Genomic DNA, 17915 nt, shown 5'->3' with positions numbered 1-17915 from the left:
TGCATCAGTTTCTGACAATGCTAGCTTTGTTACCATGTAAACAATAGGACTTATTCACAGCAAACATTTTGACTTGACATAGTGGGAAAAGCATCAGTGTTATAAATAACATTAACAATGGTTCTGTTTTATATTAAATGTAACTGTAAGCCAGGACAGTGTGACACTGAGCCAGCATGCACAGTATCTGAAACCAAAGGAATTCAGCCATCATTAATTTGATGATTTCCCCCTGTGCTTTTCCTATGTCAAAATAACATCTGTGGAAAAGGCCTGACTTACCCTCATGCTTCTCATACTCATGCAAATTAACCAAAAGTTAATTTACCTGGCAGACCACCCTGTCACATGCAGGCATGTTCATAAGTGTTCAAACACAAAAGACTATTTTTATTTACTGCATGTACTTTGGAGGACTGTTTTTGAAATGTGAAGTACTCTACAGTGCATCATAACAAAATGAATATGCCTAATAAAATGATGGTGCCACTGCCATGTCTATGCTTGGCAGGAGACTGACTTTAAATTTGAAATACCAGGATTTCTATTACCAATTCACCTTGGCGTCTTTTAGTAGAATTTCAATTCCTGTGTCGACTGATTTGTGTCACCCATGTTACTATGACTTTGCCCCCTTTAGCTATACGGTTTGTAAGATAAATATTTTGAAGTTAGCTGGCAGCTAACTCTTTAGCTTTTACTGATACTTGACAGTCTTTGACAGCTAAGCTAAGCTAAGCTCTAGCTTGTTAGCTAGCTAGAGCAAGAGTACAAGTGGATAAACATAAATGAATGACCTCCGTTTTCAGACAGGAACAACTTCAACTGCTGTTTTATTTTTCTTTAACAACCCATTATTTATAACTCAAACAAGTCTGACGCCATTTACCGTATGTTAAATATAATTACTTTATCATTATATGCTTACAAATCTTACAACATCAGCTAGCTTACTGAAATATTGAGGTAAGGAAACTGTCCATTAGCTAAATCCTCCTTCTGGCTAATGACCGACATTATCTGACATTTTAAACTCGAGGCATCTTTTACTTCTTTATCCAGCTATTGTTAGTTATCCCCAAGTTACTCACCTTATAAATAAATGAACCATTAAACCTGACACACTGAGCCAGGTAACTTGGGTTAACTTAGTTGGTTAGCTAATGTTACTGTAGTTTTCCTGTTTTATGTGGCGCGAAATTATTGCGGCTGTTAAACGGAGCAGATGTGTTTGTCTTATACAGTCTTTGGTTTTCCTAAGTGTTAGCCGTTTAGCTAACTTAAATAAAGCTTCTCATCTTTAGCAGATTAAAGCTATAATGTGTCCTGTTTATAGCGCAAGAAGGCACCGAAAAGAATAGGTTAACTTTAATGTAAAATATGTTTGTGTTTATCATCTCTTTTATTTCTCTTTATTCATGGCGGCATCATCCCATAATGCACAACCGTACGGTGAGCGATAGAGAGAGAGACAGAGAGACACTGCTCCCTCTCTCCCCCACTCTCCCTCTCTCAGTATCTGTCTCCTCCTCTCAGTTCGCTTGCAGCAGTGTGTGTTTAGCAGCATCATCCTACGGACCTGCACCGCTTACTTTCAGTCGAGGCTGACTTTTTCTCCCGCACAAAAATTAAGCAAAAATAAAATCACCCCAGAACCAAGTAGAACACACAGGAGACATCTTAAGGTACTAGTGGCTCGACAGAGGAGCATTTTTTAGACGTCCGAATCGCTTATTTTTTCCGTCTTCGCAGGTTTTTCTGACCACTCCAGGCATCAGACCGGACTTCTCCCGTTGACTCCGCACTCTCGCAAGGTAGGAAGGATGCTCTGGATATGTTGAATGATGCCTGGGGAAAATAATCTAATTTATCCTTCACTGACCTCTCAGTTTTTTTTTAGTGTATATTAGCATGGTGCAACCCGGTGCGTCATCCTTTTGGTTTCATAAGACTAATTTATGTATTTATAAAGTGCATATTAACGAGAGGCAAATTACAAGAAAGACACATACTGCAGCATGTGTTTATAAAGGCTCCGCAGCTGTTTTATACATTGCTGGTGCCATTTGCACGTTATGCACGCAAACACGCGACTTATCAACATTAGATGATCGTGGTTTGTCCTGTTTGGGCTTACTCTCACTGCCTACACACACACGCACACACACACACACACACACACACACACACACACACTCTCTCTCATCAGGCTCCTATTCATCAACAAAGTGAAGACACGGAGACAAATCAGCATCAGTGACGGCTGATTCGTGCAGTCTTCCTGATCAATGCAGGCTGTTTGAATTGCGTCTTTGCATGGGATGGCTTGGCACAACATGGTGTGATGCGCCCTGTTGTAGTTTGGTACTGGTGCTGATGTTGCAAGCGTGTGTATGTGTGTGTGCGTGCGGGAGGAAGGTTGGGGGTGTGGTGTGTCTCCTTAACCCACATCATCCTCATTGGGAAGCTGCTTTTTGTAAATCTACGCAGGCATGACCACGTCTCATCCACCAGCCCCACCGTGCCTCCCCTCCTGCATGCAGGCACACTCACACACACATTTCCAGACAATATAAGGACAGCAGGATTACACAGAAATCTACCAGATTTGCCACAATCAAACCCTTAAACTGTCATGTTCCCATCTGAGGGTGCCTTTCCCGGCCGGGGCTCTGCCGCCTGCCTCTCAAGGTCACTCCCTGTTGGCAAATGATGGTAAAGGGGCAGTGTTATGTAATAGCCTACCGCCTGGCTCAGGGGCAGGTCTTCTGATTGTTACAGGACTGTAAAATTACTCATCTGACAATATATCTTTGCATTCCTCTGTACCTGTTTTCTAATTTTTTTGGTTTTTTTTGTCTCTTTGGCTGTGACATGGTCCCAATGGACTAGGAGACAAAGGGCTATGACTCAGGTTTAGAGTCAGCATGGTGCTCTGCTCTGCATTGCACTGCAGATTGACCCAGACCTGCTCCCTCTTACATCTCCAGCTAAAAGAAAGCACTGACATTTGTTGATTATGCACCAGCTGTCTTGTTTTTTTCTTCTGTAAATGTGAGTAACTGGTGCAAAACATTGCTATGCATAAAATTAAGAGCTGACGAGGGTGGGGGCAGAGTGTGTTCAGTGTTTTGTGCGAACAAGAGTGTCATGCCTCTGCATCCATCTCAAATCACACCCTGATTACTTCCATATCACTTTCCTTGCATTTATCCTTTTTTTTAAAGAGCGTTATCCCTCTTTTCCCTGTCTACTGCTGGTGCACTTTCCCCCTGTGTTTATCTGGTGTTAGCTGGAGAATGTAGAAGGAATTTCATAATTATCGCATTTGTTAGCTGCTGAGGATCAGTCGAGTGATTGCTGAGCGGAGAGGTTTTGTTCACTTATCTTTCATTTAAAGATAGTTTTCATTCCATTCTTTGTTTACTGTGCTACAAGTTTAGTGGTAAACGGTAACAGGACAGATGAGGAGTGACAGGGCTCATAGGCAGATTTGAAAAATCACAGTGGAGATGCTGACAGGAGAATAAAAAGTATGGAATACAAATATGATGAGACATGTAAGGTACATGGGGGGCGGGGTGTGATGCAGCCATCAAAATCAAATGGGCACAAAACGAAGGTCTTTAAAATGGATATTTAAAAATGTGAAGGGAGATAATGTTTTGAAATCGCTCCAACATACCATGTTGCCACTTGCGTCACTTTAAAGGTTGTGCAGTCACAGGCTTTATAAAAAGTGAGCCGAGGGGGTGGTATTAAAAAAATGTGTGATTTATTTAAGTGTAAAGTAGCCTTTTTGTGCACCATAAATTAATCACTGAAGATAAATCCTTTCCCCCGCCGAGTAAAAGTAATTGCATCTTATTATATAAGCAGTTCATTTGGCAGCAAGACCCTGATATATTACTGTATGATATGGAAAAACGTTTCAGGTTGTGACGTAAAGCCGGGGCCACCAGCAGCACACTGACACAATACAGATGCAGATTAAGCTCTGCTGCTTGTTGCATGAATGAAGGTAGACAGAGTAACGAGTAACACCTGCATTATGATGCAGTGTGAGCTATTGTACGAACATTGTGAATGTATTAGAAGTGAATGAACATTTAGTACCACATCAGAAGGTTGCAGCTTTCATCAAAAATGCATTCATTCCCCAGATGTTTTCTGTGTTGTGTGCGCTGCGGCATCATATATGGCCGACAATATGCTCATAATGTGCTTGTGACGCCTTGAAATGCGGCACTTAAGCTTAATTCTTAATGTTTTCTGTTGTCCTGGGATGCAAAGTGCACACAAATTCACAAACAGAGCAGAGAAGTAACAGACATACAGTCTTAAACACACGGTGCGCACACATTGTATGTACTGTGCTGTAAACATGCACTAATTCAGAGACTGCACATACATTCTGTATAAATACACATGTATTTGCTTTGTATTTCTAATACACAAGCAGTCACACGCACACACTCGCCCGCACGCACGCACGCACACACACACACACACACACACACACACACATACCTAGACAGTGACATAATGGCCGGGCTGTCACACATCTTGCTCACATCTCTCCTGGGACACATCTGTCTCCTGCTGCAGCTGCCATCTTCAGGCTCAGCCCGTCTTGTCTGACAGCCAAAATTGTAACAGAAAAGTGTTCGCAGCTTGGTGTCAGAGTGCACGGCTTCCTCAGTTTCACTGCAGTGCTAAGATATTGTCTTTTGCAACAGAGGATATTACAGGTAGCTACATATGTGGAAGAAGAACAGGGCAGTTTTCATTTGAGATATTTGGACAGTGCTGTTTAGTCGCTGCCTGCACAACCTTCAGTTGCAGCTAACTAAATCTGAATTGTGCATCAGATATAAGGATGGGAATTGATAAGATTTTATTGACACCAGTGCCATTATCACCTCTGCTTATTGGTCCAATTCCTTATTGATTACCTTAACTATTCCTGATCAATTTTCTGTGTGGAAAAAAGAAAGTAGGCCTACACAGGTTTTCAGCGTCATTGCAGATGTTTTGTTATCTCTGAGTCTGAACACAGGCTGTAGTCTGAGAGCTAGCTGTACCAACAGTCTGCCTGTTATCATCTAAAATGGATGAAATGAGAGAATACTCGTACAGCATTGGTTTTCATTTAGGTTAAGAAAAGAATCTGCTAACCCTGCCTGCACAGTGCTAATATTATTATAACATAGGATATTTACCCTCAGTGACAGACGTGCTGCGGTTGGGAAGCAGTGGCATGCTTACATAGTGTCAAATACACGGCGTTCCTGGAATTTAAGCCCATGTTGTGTAGAAAGATGTGTCAACATATTGTAGGTGTTTCCACCCTTACTTGAAATTACCATTTTACAGACATTACAGCATGTCCCACAGGCTGAGAATTTTCTCGTGGTGGTGGGTGGCGTGTTCCCAATGTGCATGCAGAGACTCCTTCAGTTTAGAGGGGGAGAGTGTAACCCAGGTTATTTCTTGTAGCTACTATTTTCAGATGTCCCCCTAAACATTGTCTGCTGTTTTCATCATTTTGAATCCTTTTACAAAAAGAAAGAGGAGAGACATTGTATTAGACTCGTTAGAGTCCATACTTAAAGGGGCACACCACTCATTTTCACTTTTTCACTCCACTTTTTTTTCTAGCTCTGAAAGGCACAATGAGGTCCATTAAGAAATAGCTGACCTCTATAATTCTATTCAAAGATGCTTTTGGGTTTCATTATGGGAAATGTAGGTTCCAGTGTTTTGAGGTCTTGACCCATACTAGGGACAAAAGGGATAGCTTGGCCTCTGCTCTTTCAATTCTTTTTTTTAAACTGTCTCTCACAAGTCCCTCAGCTTTATGGATGGGCAATATTAAATCACTGGAATAGCCCTTTAATGAATCCAGCTCTTTGACTACCTTGAATCCAAACCCAAAGAGCAGCCAAATATCAGTACACAATCCTACCAAAAACTGAAACTCATATAGAACCAAAAAGAGAATTGTCCTCCATCAGTGCTGGATAAATAAAACTGGAACAAGAGGAATTTGTGCACGGTGTGTCAGTGCTTTGGCCTCTTCAGCGAACGTGTAGCACAAATTTCACATATCACAAGGATTTATTCTGAGTCCTATGTGAGGCGAGTCTTGGGTTTGTTTTTGGAAGGAATAAAGCTGCAGTTTTGCTGTTGTGCTGATCCACTGCTACTCTGTGATTATAAAAAATCTCAGAACTCCAATTTTGTTGATTTTCACAATGAAGCTGCAGTTGAAGGATCACAGGGTCAGTTATGTATGAGAAAATTGTACAACTTCCTCTCCTTTTCAGAAGCGGCTGAATGCACAGAGAATGCCCAGTGGGTCACATTGACATATGGGTGTTTTTCAGTGCTCTTGAAAAGCTCCTGTTTGAGCGATGCAAGATTTTATCTGGACACTTTTGTGTTCTCATAATGCAAAATAACAAGCAGAAAGAATACCGCCTCCTCGCATGCAGGCAATGGTACTAGATGGCCTGCCAGTCCAGGACTACAAAATGTAGAGGAAATGTATGGATAATTTTTTAGCTCAGCTCCCATGATATTCACAGTATTTGATGTAGTGCTGGCTTTAGTAATCAAGGCCTCCTGAGCTATTTACTTGTGTTTGTATTCACAAAGCAGAAAGAATAGGGTCTTGATTTGTGAAATCCAGGTAATCAAAAAGCCTCTGGGAAACTAATGATGGGTATTTGAGATGACATTTAGCCATGCTCACACGCAGGTCCAAAATGCAGCTTATCCCTTATTAATTCATCAAAGATCTGCTTGAAGTGGGCATCAGCGTTATCAGGGGCCTGCATGGGCTCAGCTGATAGTAAGGTCATTCATCCAGCATGTTTTTTGGTCCTGACTTTTTAGTAGCATGGTAGAGTCTTCTTCTAAAGGAGATGCACAACATAGCAAGGCCGATAAATCAGCCAGGTTGATTTATTGGCAGGATTAGCTCATTGCCAGTGTGTAGTCAGTATAAGTGTATGTGTCCAGCCAGCATTCAAGACATTGCAGCACAAATATTTGAGGTAATTCGGAAACGGTGTCACCATTACATATATTACATTACTTTAAAATGTTTGTCCACTAGAGAGCACTAACAAATTCATTTTTTTCACTTTAAAATGTCCCAATATCCCAATGTCCCACAATTAAAAAAATACTAAAATTAAAAGTCTCAGGGATCTGTATTAAGATTATAATTTATGTTTTGTGTATAGGTTTAAAACATGTATTGGCTTATATGCAATTATTGTCCTTCTCAACCTCCCAATTATTGAAATTGGTATCACTTCCTGCACTTGTTTGGATCTAATGGAGAAAATTGAATCTGTAATAAGTTAATTTATTTGTTGTATGGCCCATACGGTCCACAGGCAGTGAGTCGGCATGATTAGCCATTACATAACATTATTAACCCAGAGTTCTTCTGTGAACTTGGGTCATGCTGCACCTGGCTGAATGCATTTTTCAAAAGTGGATTTCAGGGCAAAGTGTATCTCTCTTCCTGAGACAAATGGTTTCCAGACTGTGTCCCATGGACGGTCTGAGCTGCTTGCAGAGATTCCAGGAGTCCGCATGAAATGAGAAATTGCTTAATTTCATTTTTTTCTACATTTACTAACTTCTCTGATCCAGTGTGTCAGTCTCTCCACTGCTCTCACTCTCTGTCACCAATGAAGACAACCAAATTAGATCAACTACATATACCCACAACACACTCACACATACACAGACCTTCCCCACACCTCAATTTCACAACTTTCTTATATCATTTGGCCCCTGTGGATTGGGACCTGTATGAAAAAAGATGTGCACAGCTCTCTGTCATGGTGAAATAATAAAAACCCTATTCCCTGCTCAATTCCACCCAGACAGGAGCTCCAGAAATACACTTTCTTGCTAAGAGTTTGATGAGAAACAGGTGAAAGCAGCTTCAGACCCAGTCCACAGGTGACAAAATCCAAAATCGTATGGAGACTCCAGAAAGTTCCCGTTGCTCAGCCAAGAAATAGTCTGACCTCTAATCGTCACATTAGTCATAACTCCCGTAAAACCACAAATTGGACTTTGGACAGAGCCAGGCTACTTTTTTCTCTAAGTTTCCAGTCCTTATGCTAAGATAAGCTAACCAGTTGCTAACTGCAGCTTCATGTTTAACGTATTGACATGAAGGTGGTAGCGATTTTCTCATCTAGCTGTCAGGAGGAGAGTGAAGGTGAAGAGGTGTTTTATCCTGTCAACAACAAATCACAAACAAATGTGCTGTATTACTTGCATTTACTCCAGATTTTATTTTGAAATCCTACCTTCCATTGAACTATTGCTTTCTGAATATAATATGAGCATAACGTTGCAGAGTTTTGCTTCAGATAGTGTATCACAGAGGACACTCTACTTTGTTTTTATGGTGTAGTTATGTTATTGACCTGTAGTAAGCTGAGAGCATGGGGTCATTTTGGAAACAGCTGGCCGATGAAATTCATTCCTGGTCAATGTTGTGACATAATCAAACCCAAAAGATGATGCTCTGCTTAGTTCATTTAGTCATTTCTTGCAGTAACAAGGTTGCTGTTTGGCAGCCAACTTCAGAGTTGGATGTTGTAAGGCACAAAATCAGCCTCAAAACATATGACATGCTTTGGAAAGTGGTCACTTTAAAGAAATGGAGCTTAGTAAAAAACCAATGCAGCACAGCAGGCCTCAGTATATGACTGCAGCACCTCTTGGATGTTTGCCTGAGTCTCCTCTCCCCTGTGCATGCAGAGACAGATTGGTACCACACATACTGTCGCTGCCTCACATCTCCCTTGGTCTTTTCAAGCTAAAGAGGTCTAATAAAACATCTCAGCAGAGTGTAAGTGTAGAAATGTTTCAAAACTCTAACCATCTTTTGCAAATTATGATAATTAGGGGGTGGTTAATGAACTAATCAAGGCCACAAAGTGGCAGCATCAGCACTGTGCAGATACAAACAGCTAGACACAGAGGCAGCTGGGTGTGAACAGCTGCAGTGGAGAAATTGAGGGACATTAAACAACAAAACACGCTTGAGTTTTTCTAAGAAGTCACAGTGGGCTAACTACTTTAAGATATCATCATTACTTTTTTTCATTATCCAGAGAGTTTCATTTGAAGGGGAGATACTCACCATTTGGAAAGTAAATTGCTAAAGGCTACAACAGGAAATCACAAAAGGTTTGACTGGAAAAAAATATATTTTAATTTGCTGGGGCTTAAAAATAATCATTTGTAATGCTGAAAAAAGAAAGGCAGTGCACTTTCTTGGTTTATATTTATATGTATCTATTTTTGCGTTTTATATCCTACAAACTGACCCTATTACCCAAGAAGAAGAAGCAGAATAGGACAATTTTCCAACATGTGACACTATTCCTGTGCCTCATATTACAGCCCATTTGTTTTAAAGCTTATTTTTAGATGGAGCTTTGGTTTGCACTTTCACTGTTCTCTAGAAATCTGTTTTCGGCCTTGATGAATCACTCTTCCAAAAGCCCTCCAGACTTTTACTGTAGGTTCATATCAAGTAGAGGCACTTCTTTGTGTTTTGTATTAATTCAAAGATGCCTAAAGTTATTCATTTTGTGTTTGTGTCTGTGCCTCTGTGTGTGTGTGTGTGTGTGTGTGCCCTGTGCCGCCCCTTTTTTCAGGCAAAATGGGGAAACAGAACAGCAAGCTGACCCCTGAAGTGATGGAGGATCTGGTGAAGAACACAGAGTTTAATGAACACGAGCTGAAGCAGTGGTACAAGGGATTCCTGAAGGACTGTCCCAGCGGTCGACTCAACCTGGAGGAGTTCCAGCAGCTCTATGTCAAGGTGACGCTCCACTGACTCACTTTCTCTGACTCACGTGTGGCAGATTACACACGTGTGCTTGAACATTTCATGTGCTCGCCACACACATTCAAAGAGACACACTGTGACCATACAGATGTGACGTAGCCACAACGACAAGGTCCAGTCCAGTGCCAGGAGACCAGAGCAGAGAGGGTTGATTCAGTATCGTTGGAAAATCCAATTTTTTGATTGTATTAATAACAAGTGAACAGCTTAGTTTTAAAGACACAGCAAAAAATGGAACACAGAGTTGTATAAACTTGTAGTAGAGTTGGAAATTTCTTTAAAGCTAATTGGTTATGTTCTTGGTCAGACTTTTTGGGTTAAGGTTGAGACATGCAAAGGCGAAAAATTAAATACAGGTTTAATGTGTCATTTGTCACATCAGTGGTTGGTTTTCATTTGCAGTGAAGCTTAATTTAATGTAAAAAAAATGGGTTGAGTCTCTAGTCTTAAGAGAACTTTTTGAATTTATCCCACAGTTCATATTTCTATGTGAATATTTCAGTTGTAGTACAAATAAGGGCAAATTTTCCATGAGCACAGGCTGTAGTAGTGTATTTTTAACCACAGTAACAGACATAATGGTCAGTGTAGTAACAGTACAAATAATAGTAGAATATGCAACAGTGGCATTAGTAATAGTATCGTATTGTCATCAGCAGAAGCATCAGTGTCAATTTTTAGCTATTTGAGAATTTTAAAAAGACCAACAAAATGCATTCTAACTGGGTTTTCCCACTGTTGGTATTAGCAGGGTTGGTCGGGGTCACATGAATACAATGTGAATCACCACAAAAACCACTGAGGGAAATTGCACTCCCATTATAAACCATGCTAGATTTTTAGCAGGCATCCTGCCATGTTCCCATTCACCCCTCCTGTATCTGGGCAGAAAACCAACACAGAGACAGATATCAGAGGCGCTCAGATGATTATCTTCTCATGCTAATATGTAGCCTACCGTATCTCATTACCTCTGACGCCGCAGTGTTAATTTATGCCATGATTTATTCATTTAGTTTATAAAAGAGGGAGGAACACATTCATTGAAACAATGATGATCTCATAATGAAAGAGAAATGAGAATAAAATATCAATAAGTGGCTTTAAATGTAGACTTAAACAAATATTCTCTACTATTAGGAGAGCTTCTGCAGCTATAACTAATGCTACTGTTTGCTCTGAACAATAAAAATGAATAAGGAGGGTTTTTACCTGGGTCAAACTGATAGCTCAGCTGTGACCCACCAAACCTTAATTTATTTATTTGTGATTGAAAAATAAATTTTCATATGTGTTAGATCCTAAGCAGATGCATGAGGCCCCATCTACCAACAGGAAGTCCTCACTGTTACATTATTAAATGCCTATTAAACCTGATCTGTCAGATTTTGGTAAAGGGCAGTGTGGAATCTGAGGCATAAACATGAAATTTTGAACAGCTTTTACAAAAAGCACGGTACAGATGATTTATAGTACATTAAATGTATTATTTGATCACAGAGTGTGATCAACAAACTTTGCAAAGCAAAGTTAAACCCGTGCACTTATCTGTGCTGTTAAGCTGCTTTAATCAGTTAAATCTGATTCATAATGTGTACATAGTACTAATGTACATCCCCATCTTCCAGTTACATCAAGTTCTCATGGAAGAAAGTGCTCTGAGTAGTGTAAGAATAGGCATTAATCTTTTATCACTGGTGCCAGGAAATGCCTCATAACCAGGGGGGGCTGCCGTTACATAAGGCACGCTTGAGCACTGGGGTCATGGGTGTACTTCCTCTAAATGCCATCGGATCTCATGTGTCAGCCGTGACCAGAGGACAAAAAACAAAACAAAAAAATCTTTGAAACATTAAAAATAAGTGAAGGTATGGCTGCCATGAATTAAATTAAAAGAAAAAAAAATCTGAACAAAGCACATCTGTCACCACTGGGAAAGATATTTTCCATTTGGATCAATTTGTCCCATTAAAATCTACTGAAAAGCATCAAAATCCTTTTAAAATTGAACTACAAAAATAACCTGGACTCCTGCGAAATAAGAGAGAGTTGGCAGGTCTGATAGAGGGATACAAACACAAAAGTCATCAGATGGAATATCCTCTGAAATCTCTTTACAGCACACGATGGCATGCAAGCAACAGTGGCAGGAAAATCTGCAGCTGCACAAAGGGGGGCAAAAACGTCTCACATCTAAAGGGGTCTTGTAGGCTTCTGGGTAAATCCTATTATTGATGTATCCTATTGTGTTCCTAGGCAACAGTGTATGAGTGATAAGGCATTATTTAAATCCAGAGGGCTGATAAGTGGAAAAACGGTCTGCCATGACCTCACATTAACGGGACAGATTGTTCCTGTGAAGAGTGACTCTGTGTGTGTGTGTGTGTGTGTGTGTGTGTGTGTGTGTGTGTGTGTGTTGTGTGTGTGGTAGGGGGTTCATATGTTTAGTAGGAGGGAAAGGGAGACAGAACAGTGTGTTTGTGCTGGTTGAAATGGAGGAACAGTGAGGAGCAGAGATGGGAAAAGTAAGCAAGTGAAACAAAGTGTGTATACATTATTTATTAGTCATTAGCTCCAATAGAGTCGTGCAACAAAGTGACGAGAAACGTACGAGATGAGTTGTGTGCGAGTATGTGTGTGCGTGAGTCTACGTCCTTGCTGTGCATGCATGCATGAGATAGGCTAGGTTCAGTTTACACCTGTGTACCGAGATCTTTATTTTTCTACACACCCACACTCGTGCCCCCGCCTTCAAATCTCCCCACGTATGCACAGATCTGCACCTGTGACACTTGTCCAGAAGCCCTCCCTGTCAGGGTGCTAAATGCAGTGTTACCTCCTCCTGCCTGGAGTTCATGTATTGTTTTGGCTGGACATAGACACAATGTTCTCTTTGCTTTTTTTTTTTCCTTCTGTGCTCACTCCTTTAATTCTCACTGCCTTTGTGGAGGTAATCATCTTTTAGGCGGTGAAAAGGGAGAGAGAGGGAGGGCGAATTGAGAGGGAGAGGTATCAAAGAACGGGAAAAGAGGAAGAAACAGAAGGGAGAGGAAGCAGGTGTAGCATGTCGGCTGGAAATAATGAGTGTTCGTGTCTGAGGGCAGTCTGTGATATTCATATATGATACTGTGTTGTCGCAAACCACAGTATTTCTCTGTATACTGTAACCGGCACTATCACTCCATACAGTTTCATTTGATCAGGGCTGGAGGGTCATGAATTCCTTGGTATGTCATTATAAAAGAACTCATTAAAATTAATGGGTCGCAGTTCTTTCAAACAGTCTGACTGCTAATATATATATCTGAAGAATTACTTGCTGATGTGCTGCATTCAGAAGTGAAGTCAGACAGATGCATTAAGATTTTACATTGTAAAATTTGATGAAGTTGAGATGGTTTCCAGATGATAATAACACAATTTAAATGGCCATTAGAGTGGTACATTTAAAGGGAATAGCTCATGTAAATGAATATGGATGCATGGATGAGGTGAAGTCTGAGTTAAAAAACAAAACAAAACCTCACCCACTAAGGCTTCATGATTTGTGAAAAAGAATAACCACACATCTTTTGTTAATTGTGGTTATTGAAGTTGCTGTTACATATCTTATGGATTCATAAGTATAGATAATGAACAGTGCTGCATTGCTGCACAGTATAGCTCAGTTAATCCATTTAGTTTAATCAGAATGTTAAATTACACACCCATTCATGTGTGTTTTAGCTGTGTTGCTAACACAGCTAATAATGAACGACAGCTTCCTCCATTTTGGAATCTGTCCCCTCAAAGTTCATCATTGTCAGTATGACCTGCTGTTGGTCAAATGTGGGTTTTCTGTTGTGACTGGGGTCTTAATAAGGCTTCAAACCACAATTTTCCGATATTGATTGATAATTTTTCCGATTTAGAAATTGTGCTTACATCAGTGTTAAAGACCAGTGAATACTGCCACACAGGTAGTGACAGCCCAATGGAACATTGGTTACTAGATCTCTGGTTTCAGTCTAGAGTTTACAATGATACAAAAAAAGAAAATCTGTAGTAACATATTTTTTCCTTGACAAACTTTAATCTCAAATATCAATTTTGTTAATTTTCTGTGGATTCAAGTAACGGACTGTTTCAGTATCAGTCTTTGATGGAATGAAGAGACTGCATCTGAGCTGTAACTGTACTGTAACTGACTGTTTGGACTCACTGAGATCATTTTAGTTTTTATGTAAGCCTAATTTCATGGTTGAGAATGAGAAAATGTTCCTCCACACTCTTAATATACTCCGAGAGGCTTGGTGTGATGACACCTTGTCTTGTCTTGTCTTGTCTTGTTTTTATCTTTGTGTCACTATTCATAAATCCCTGTCAAGCTATCCAGGATCGTTAAACTGACCTGCCGCAGGTTTTTGTTTCCCAGTGGATTTTTACTTTTAGTGGCATTGCCAATACCAGACAGTCACATAAAAATGGAAGAGTGGCTTCCGTGACAATTCACACTCAAGCGCTTGCATGCCACAGCGTGTGAAATTTCTCATCCCTGACACGCCAGCCGCTCTGGGAGCCATTTGTAACAGGATAACGACACTCCCTGAAATGTAAAGGTGATAGATTTTGTCACTAGATTTTTTTTTTTTTTCTCCTCAAGCTTGATGGATGCAGAAACAGCAGCCACACTCGCACATAGCCATGACCACACACACATTTAAGAGTGATCCATGGGCATCCCCAGCATATTCATTGTTTTGTGAAAAAGAATAAACTGTTAGCATCCTGTCAGACCCGTTGTATACATTGTGTGTCAGTCTGTACAGGATGTTAGTATGTTGGTTGGTTGACAGTAACATGAAATGAGCTTAGGTATTGTTGTTCTCCTGCCAGCTGGTGTTCTGTTGTTGTTATTGTGATGAGGTCACATTTTAACGTCAGTATAATGGACGTCCTTATGGTTTCTGGTACATACAGCAACTCTTCTCCTCATATTACTCTGTTACTGTTTCTATGGAGAACACAGGAAAAGAGAAAGAGAAAAGTTTTATATTTGGACTTGCAGTTGCTGCTGTGGTTTCTGAGCAGGTCTGAAAAGGAACAAACTGTTCAGAAAATCTATTTTATTTGGCTGTGGAGGTCAGAGGTCATTGTTTAGTATCATCATACATAAGGTTGGGGGAAAAAAAAGACACCCTGAAAGGGAAAATGTGAACATTTAACTCCTGGCTTGTTGCTTTAGATGAGCTGTGATATAAAGGGGGAAGAAGAAGGCCTTGCTGTAGATTGGAAGCATTGTTGTGACACTGGCCCATGCACACACTTACACACACAAACACAGACACACAGATGCTGACCTGAATATAGATGTATGGATGGATTCCGCTCTGCTGCGTCTCGCTTGCAAAGCCTCAAGGCTTTTACTGTTGACGGGTGTGGAGTGTGTGCGTGTGTGTGTGTGTGCGTGCGAGCACCACTGACCATTCAGCAGCACTGACTGTGAGATTCCCTTTTGCTTCCCCAGACAGATAGACAGATCGCCGGGCAGAATGATAGGAAGGTAAATGGAGCGACAGACAGCCACTGACATCATCTGGCCAACAGCCTGTTTCTGTGAGGAAACATATGTCGCCTGATCACAGGAGACAAAAGACAGACAGAAGAGACAGAGATGCAGTGTTAGATTGACATGCAAAATTAGCTTTAAAAGCCTGCCTCTTTCCAGGACGAGTTATTTGGAAAATGGTTTTGTAATAATTTGGAAAGAAGCGTCAAACAGTGGAGCTGTGCCTCTGCAGCGGCTGCGTCAGTGTACGGCAAACACATGATAGCTTTTATTTACACAAGGAAAGTTTGGTGAGCTCACATCAGTAATGCTGTGTGACAGACTCATACTCACAACCACAGTTTACAGCCAGATGATGAAGGTGACAAGAATATGATTTTTTTTTTTAAATAATGAAATGCTGTATATGACCAATGAAATGAAAATATACCAAGCAGGACATTTTACAGTTGAAAAGAGCTTGTTTCTCTCCGATGGACAGATTGTAACTACGTCAGATGTATCTTTGGCATTACACACAAGCGAATACTCAGAGTAAGGTGGAGTGCAAATCGAAGGGCAGCATTTAATCATACAAAGCAGCTAACTAGGACTTAGCCGTGTCCTTGCTGATCTTTTCTACCAGGCTTGAGATTTTTCGCTCCTGTCCTGGAAGGATTACAGAGTGGAGTTACATAACAGCAATTCAGAGATGTACAAAATGAACTTTTTCAACATTCTCTCTCATGTCTCTTCACACCAGGCAGTGGTGTGATAATATGGCGGCCCAGTATTTATACCCTTTTATTATTTATTTATTTCTTCTTTTATTTTATTTATGCCCCTTTATTCGCACCAGTATAGGCCAGCTGATGGTGTGGGTATATGTGCACACTTGTGAATGCATGTGTCTGCGGGGGTGGGGGTACACTGCAAAGCTTGGACGTGCACCCCAATGCCCTAATAATTGCATAATATCAATTGTCCTCTCACTCTTTTCTCACTGTGTCTCACTTTCTTCCTCTTTCCATTTTTCCTTTCTAATGTGTCAGCCCTTCCCTCCATCCCTCTTGTAGCTCACTTCCTCTCTCACCTCCCTTCATCTTTGTCCAAGTGGGCTTCTGTCTGCCATACACTAAAAATAGCCTTTGTCATCTCAGAAGCTCTCATGCCATTCTCCATCGTTGTCACAACGCAGGCACACACACACACACACACTGAACTGAGTGCTGCACATGATGGCTCCTGATAGGCAAGAAATTCTGTTTATGTGGTTTAAGAACATGAAACACTTTGTGTTCAGTTGAAAAAAAAAAAAGCTTCTATTTATGAGTTGAACTGAGCTCAAATGCACAAACAACCCTGACTCGTTATTCATGTTAGAAGGCGGCCAGATAGCGGATGAGCTCAGAAAATTTGAGTCACACAAATGGTAATGAAAAACTCTGGACAATATGACTCACTCATTATGATAGTGAGGACTTTACAATGTTTAGAGAGCACAGAGGGAGGGGAATCTGACACTGAATTAGCAGACTGTAATTTTCACAAAGACAAACAGTGGTTTTTCCACCGTGAATTTTCTCCAGTCTTTCAGAACAGAAAATTGGTGTTAATTGCTGAGAGTGTCTGTGTCAGTGTTTGCAGACGAGACGCATCTCAAATGAGCTGTGACGGAGAAAAGAGACTCATAAAAACTAATGGGCACATGATTAGATTTACAAAAATGAATTGATTTTGACCTATCAGCTGCTCTCTGGCCTCTTTGCAGCGCCTCGCTCTGGTCTGAGGTGTGACAGAAGGGAAGAGGAGTTAGTGTGTGTGTTGCCATGACTAGCCCCTAAGGGGGCTGTTCTTTGAACTCTTTTGTTTTGTTTGGATCTCTTTTGTGGACATTTGGACCTTTTCAGATTCTTGTTTAGTTTAAGTTTTGTTCACTGTTCCTGTTTTATTTTGAAATCATGGCCCTTGTGTATCTTGTCTTGCTCTACTTCCTGTCTTTGTCTTGTTTCCCTCCTTTTGTGATTGTCTGCCCCGCCCTAATTGGTTTCACCTGTTGCCCATTGCCTGGTGTATTTAAGTCTCGTTATTTCCCTGTGTTCTTGTTGGTTCGTCTGTGTTCCATGACCGAGTCTGTTTCCTTGCCTGAGTGTGTGTCTTCCCTGTGATCGTTCTGTGTCTTGCATTTTTTTTCCCCACCTCATGGTCTTACCTTGGTTTCCTCTGTTTGCAAGTAAAAACGTTTTGTATTTTCGTTTGGTTTGGTCTCTAAGTGTTTTTCTCCTGCACGGTTTTTGGTTGTTTGACTTTTGTTCCCTGGCCCTGGACACTTCCAGTGATTTTTGGTTCATTAAAATACTTAAAGTTACTCCTAGCCTGTCTTGGGGGTTATTGCTTTTGGGTCCTGGCCTGATCCCTAGTCTTAGCATAACAGTTGTGGGGAGAAATCATATTCCGATTGAGCTGGGTAGCACATCCTTCATAAAAATA

The 17915-nt window shown here is 40.8% G+C and overlaps 1 protein-coding gene across 1 annotated transcript in view; it reads left to right on the top strand.

Annotated features, from left to right (window-relative positions):
• The first annotated feature begins 1553 nt into the window (after positions 1–1553).
• vsnl1a (visinin-like 1a) overlaps positions 1554–17915 on the top strand; it is a 28101-nt gene continuing 11739 nt past the window's right edge. The window contains exons 1-3 of the mRNA XM_041064957.1: positions 1554–1685; positions 1753–1814; positions 9705–9871. Coding sequence (XP_040920891.1) covers positions 9710–9871 — 162 coding nt within the window. The 5' untranslated portion in view covers positions 1554–1685; positions 1753–1814; positions 9705–9709. The remainder of the gene's footprint in view (positions 1686–1752; positions 1815–9704; positions 9872–17915) is intronic.

The sequence above is a fragment of the Toxotes jaculatrix genome, chromosome 19 (genome assembly GCF_017976425.1).
Source record: "Toxotes jaculatrix isolate fToxJac2 chromosome 19, fToxJac2.pri, whole genome shotgun sequence".
In the NCBI taxonomy this organism is placed as follows: Eukaryota; Metazoa; Chordata; class Actinopteri; family Toxotidae; genus Toxotes; species Toxotes jaculatrix.
This window is presented reverse-complemented; position numbering and strand designations above follow the sequence as displayed.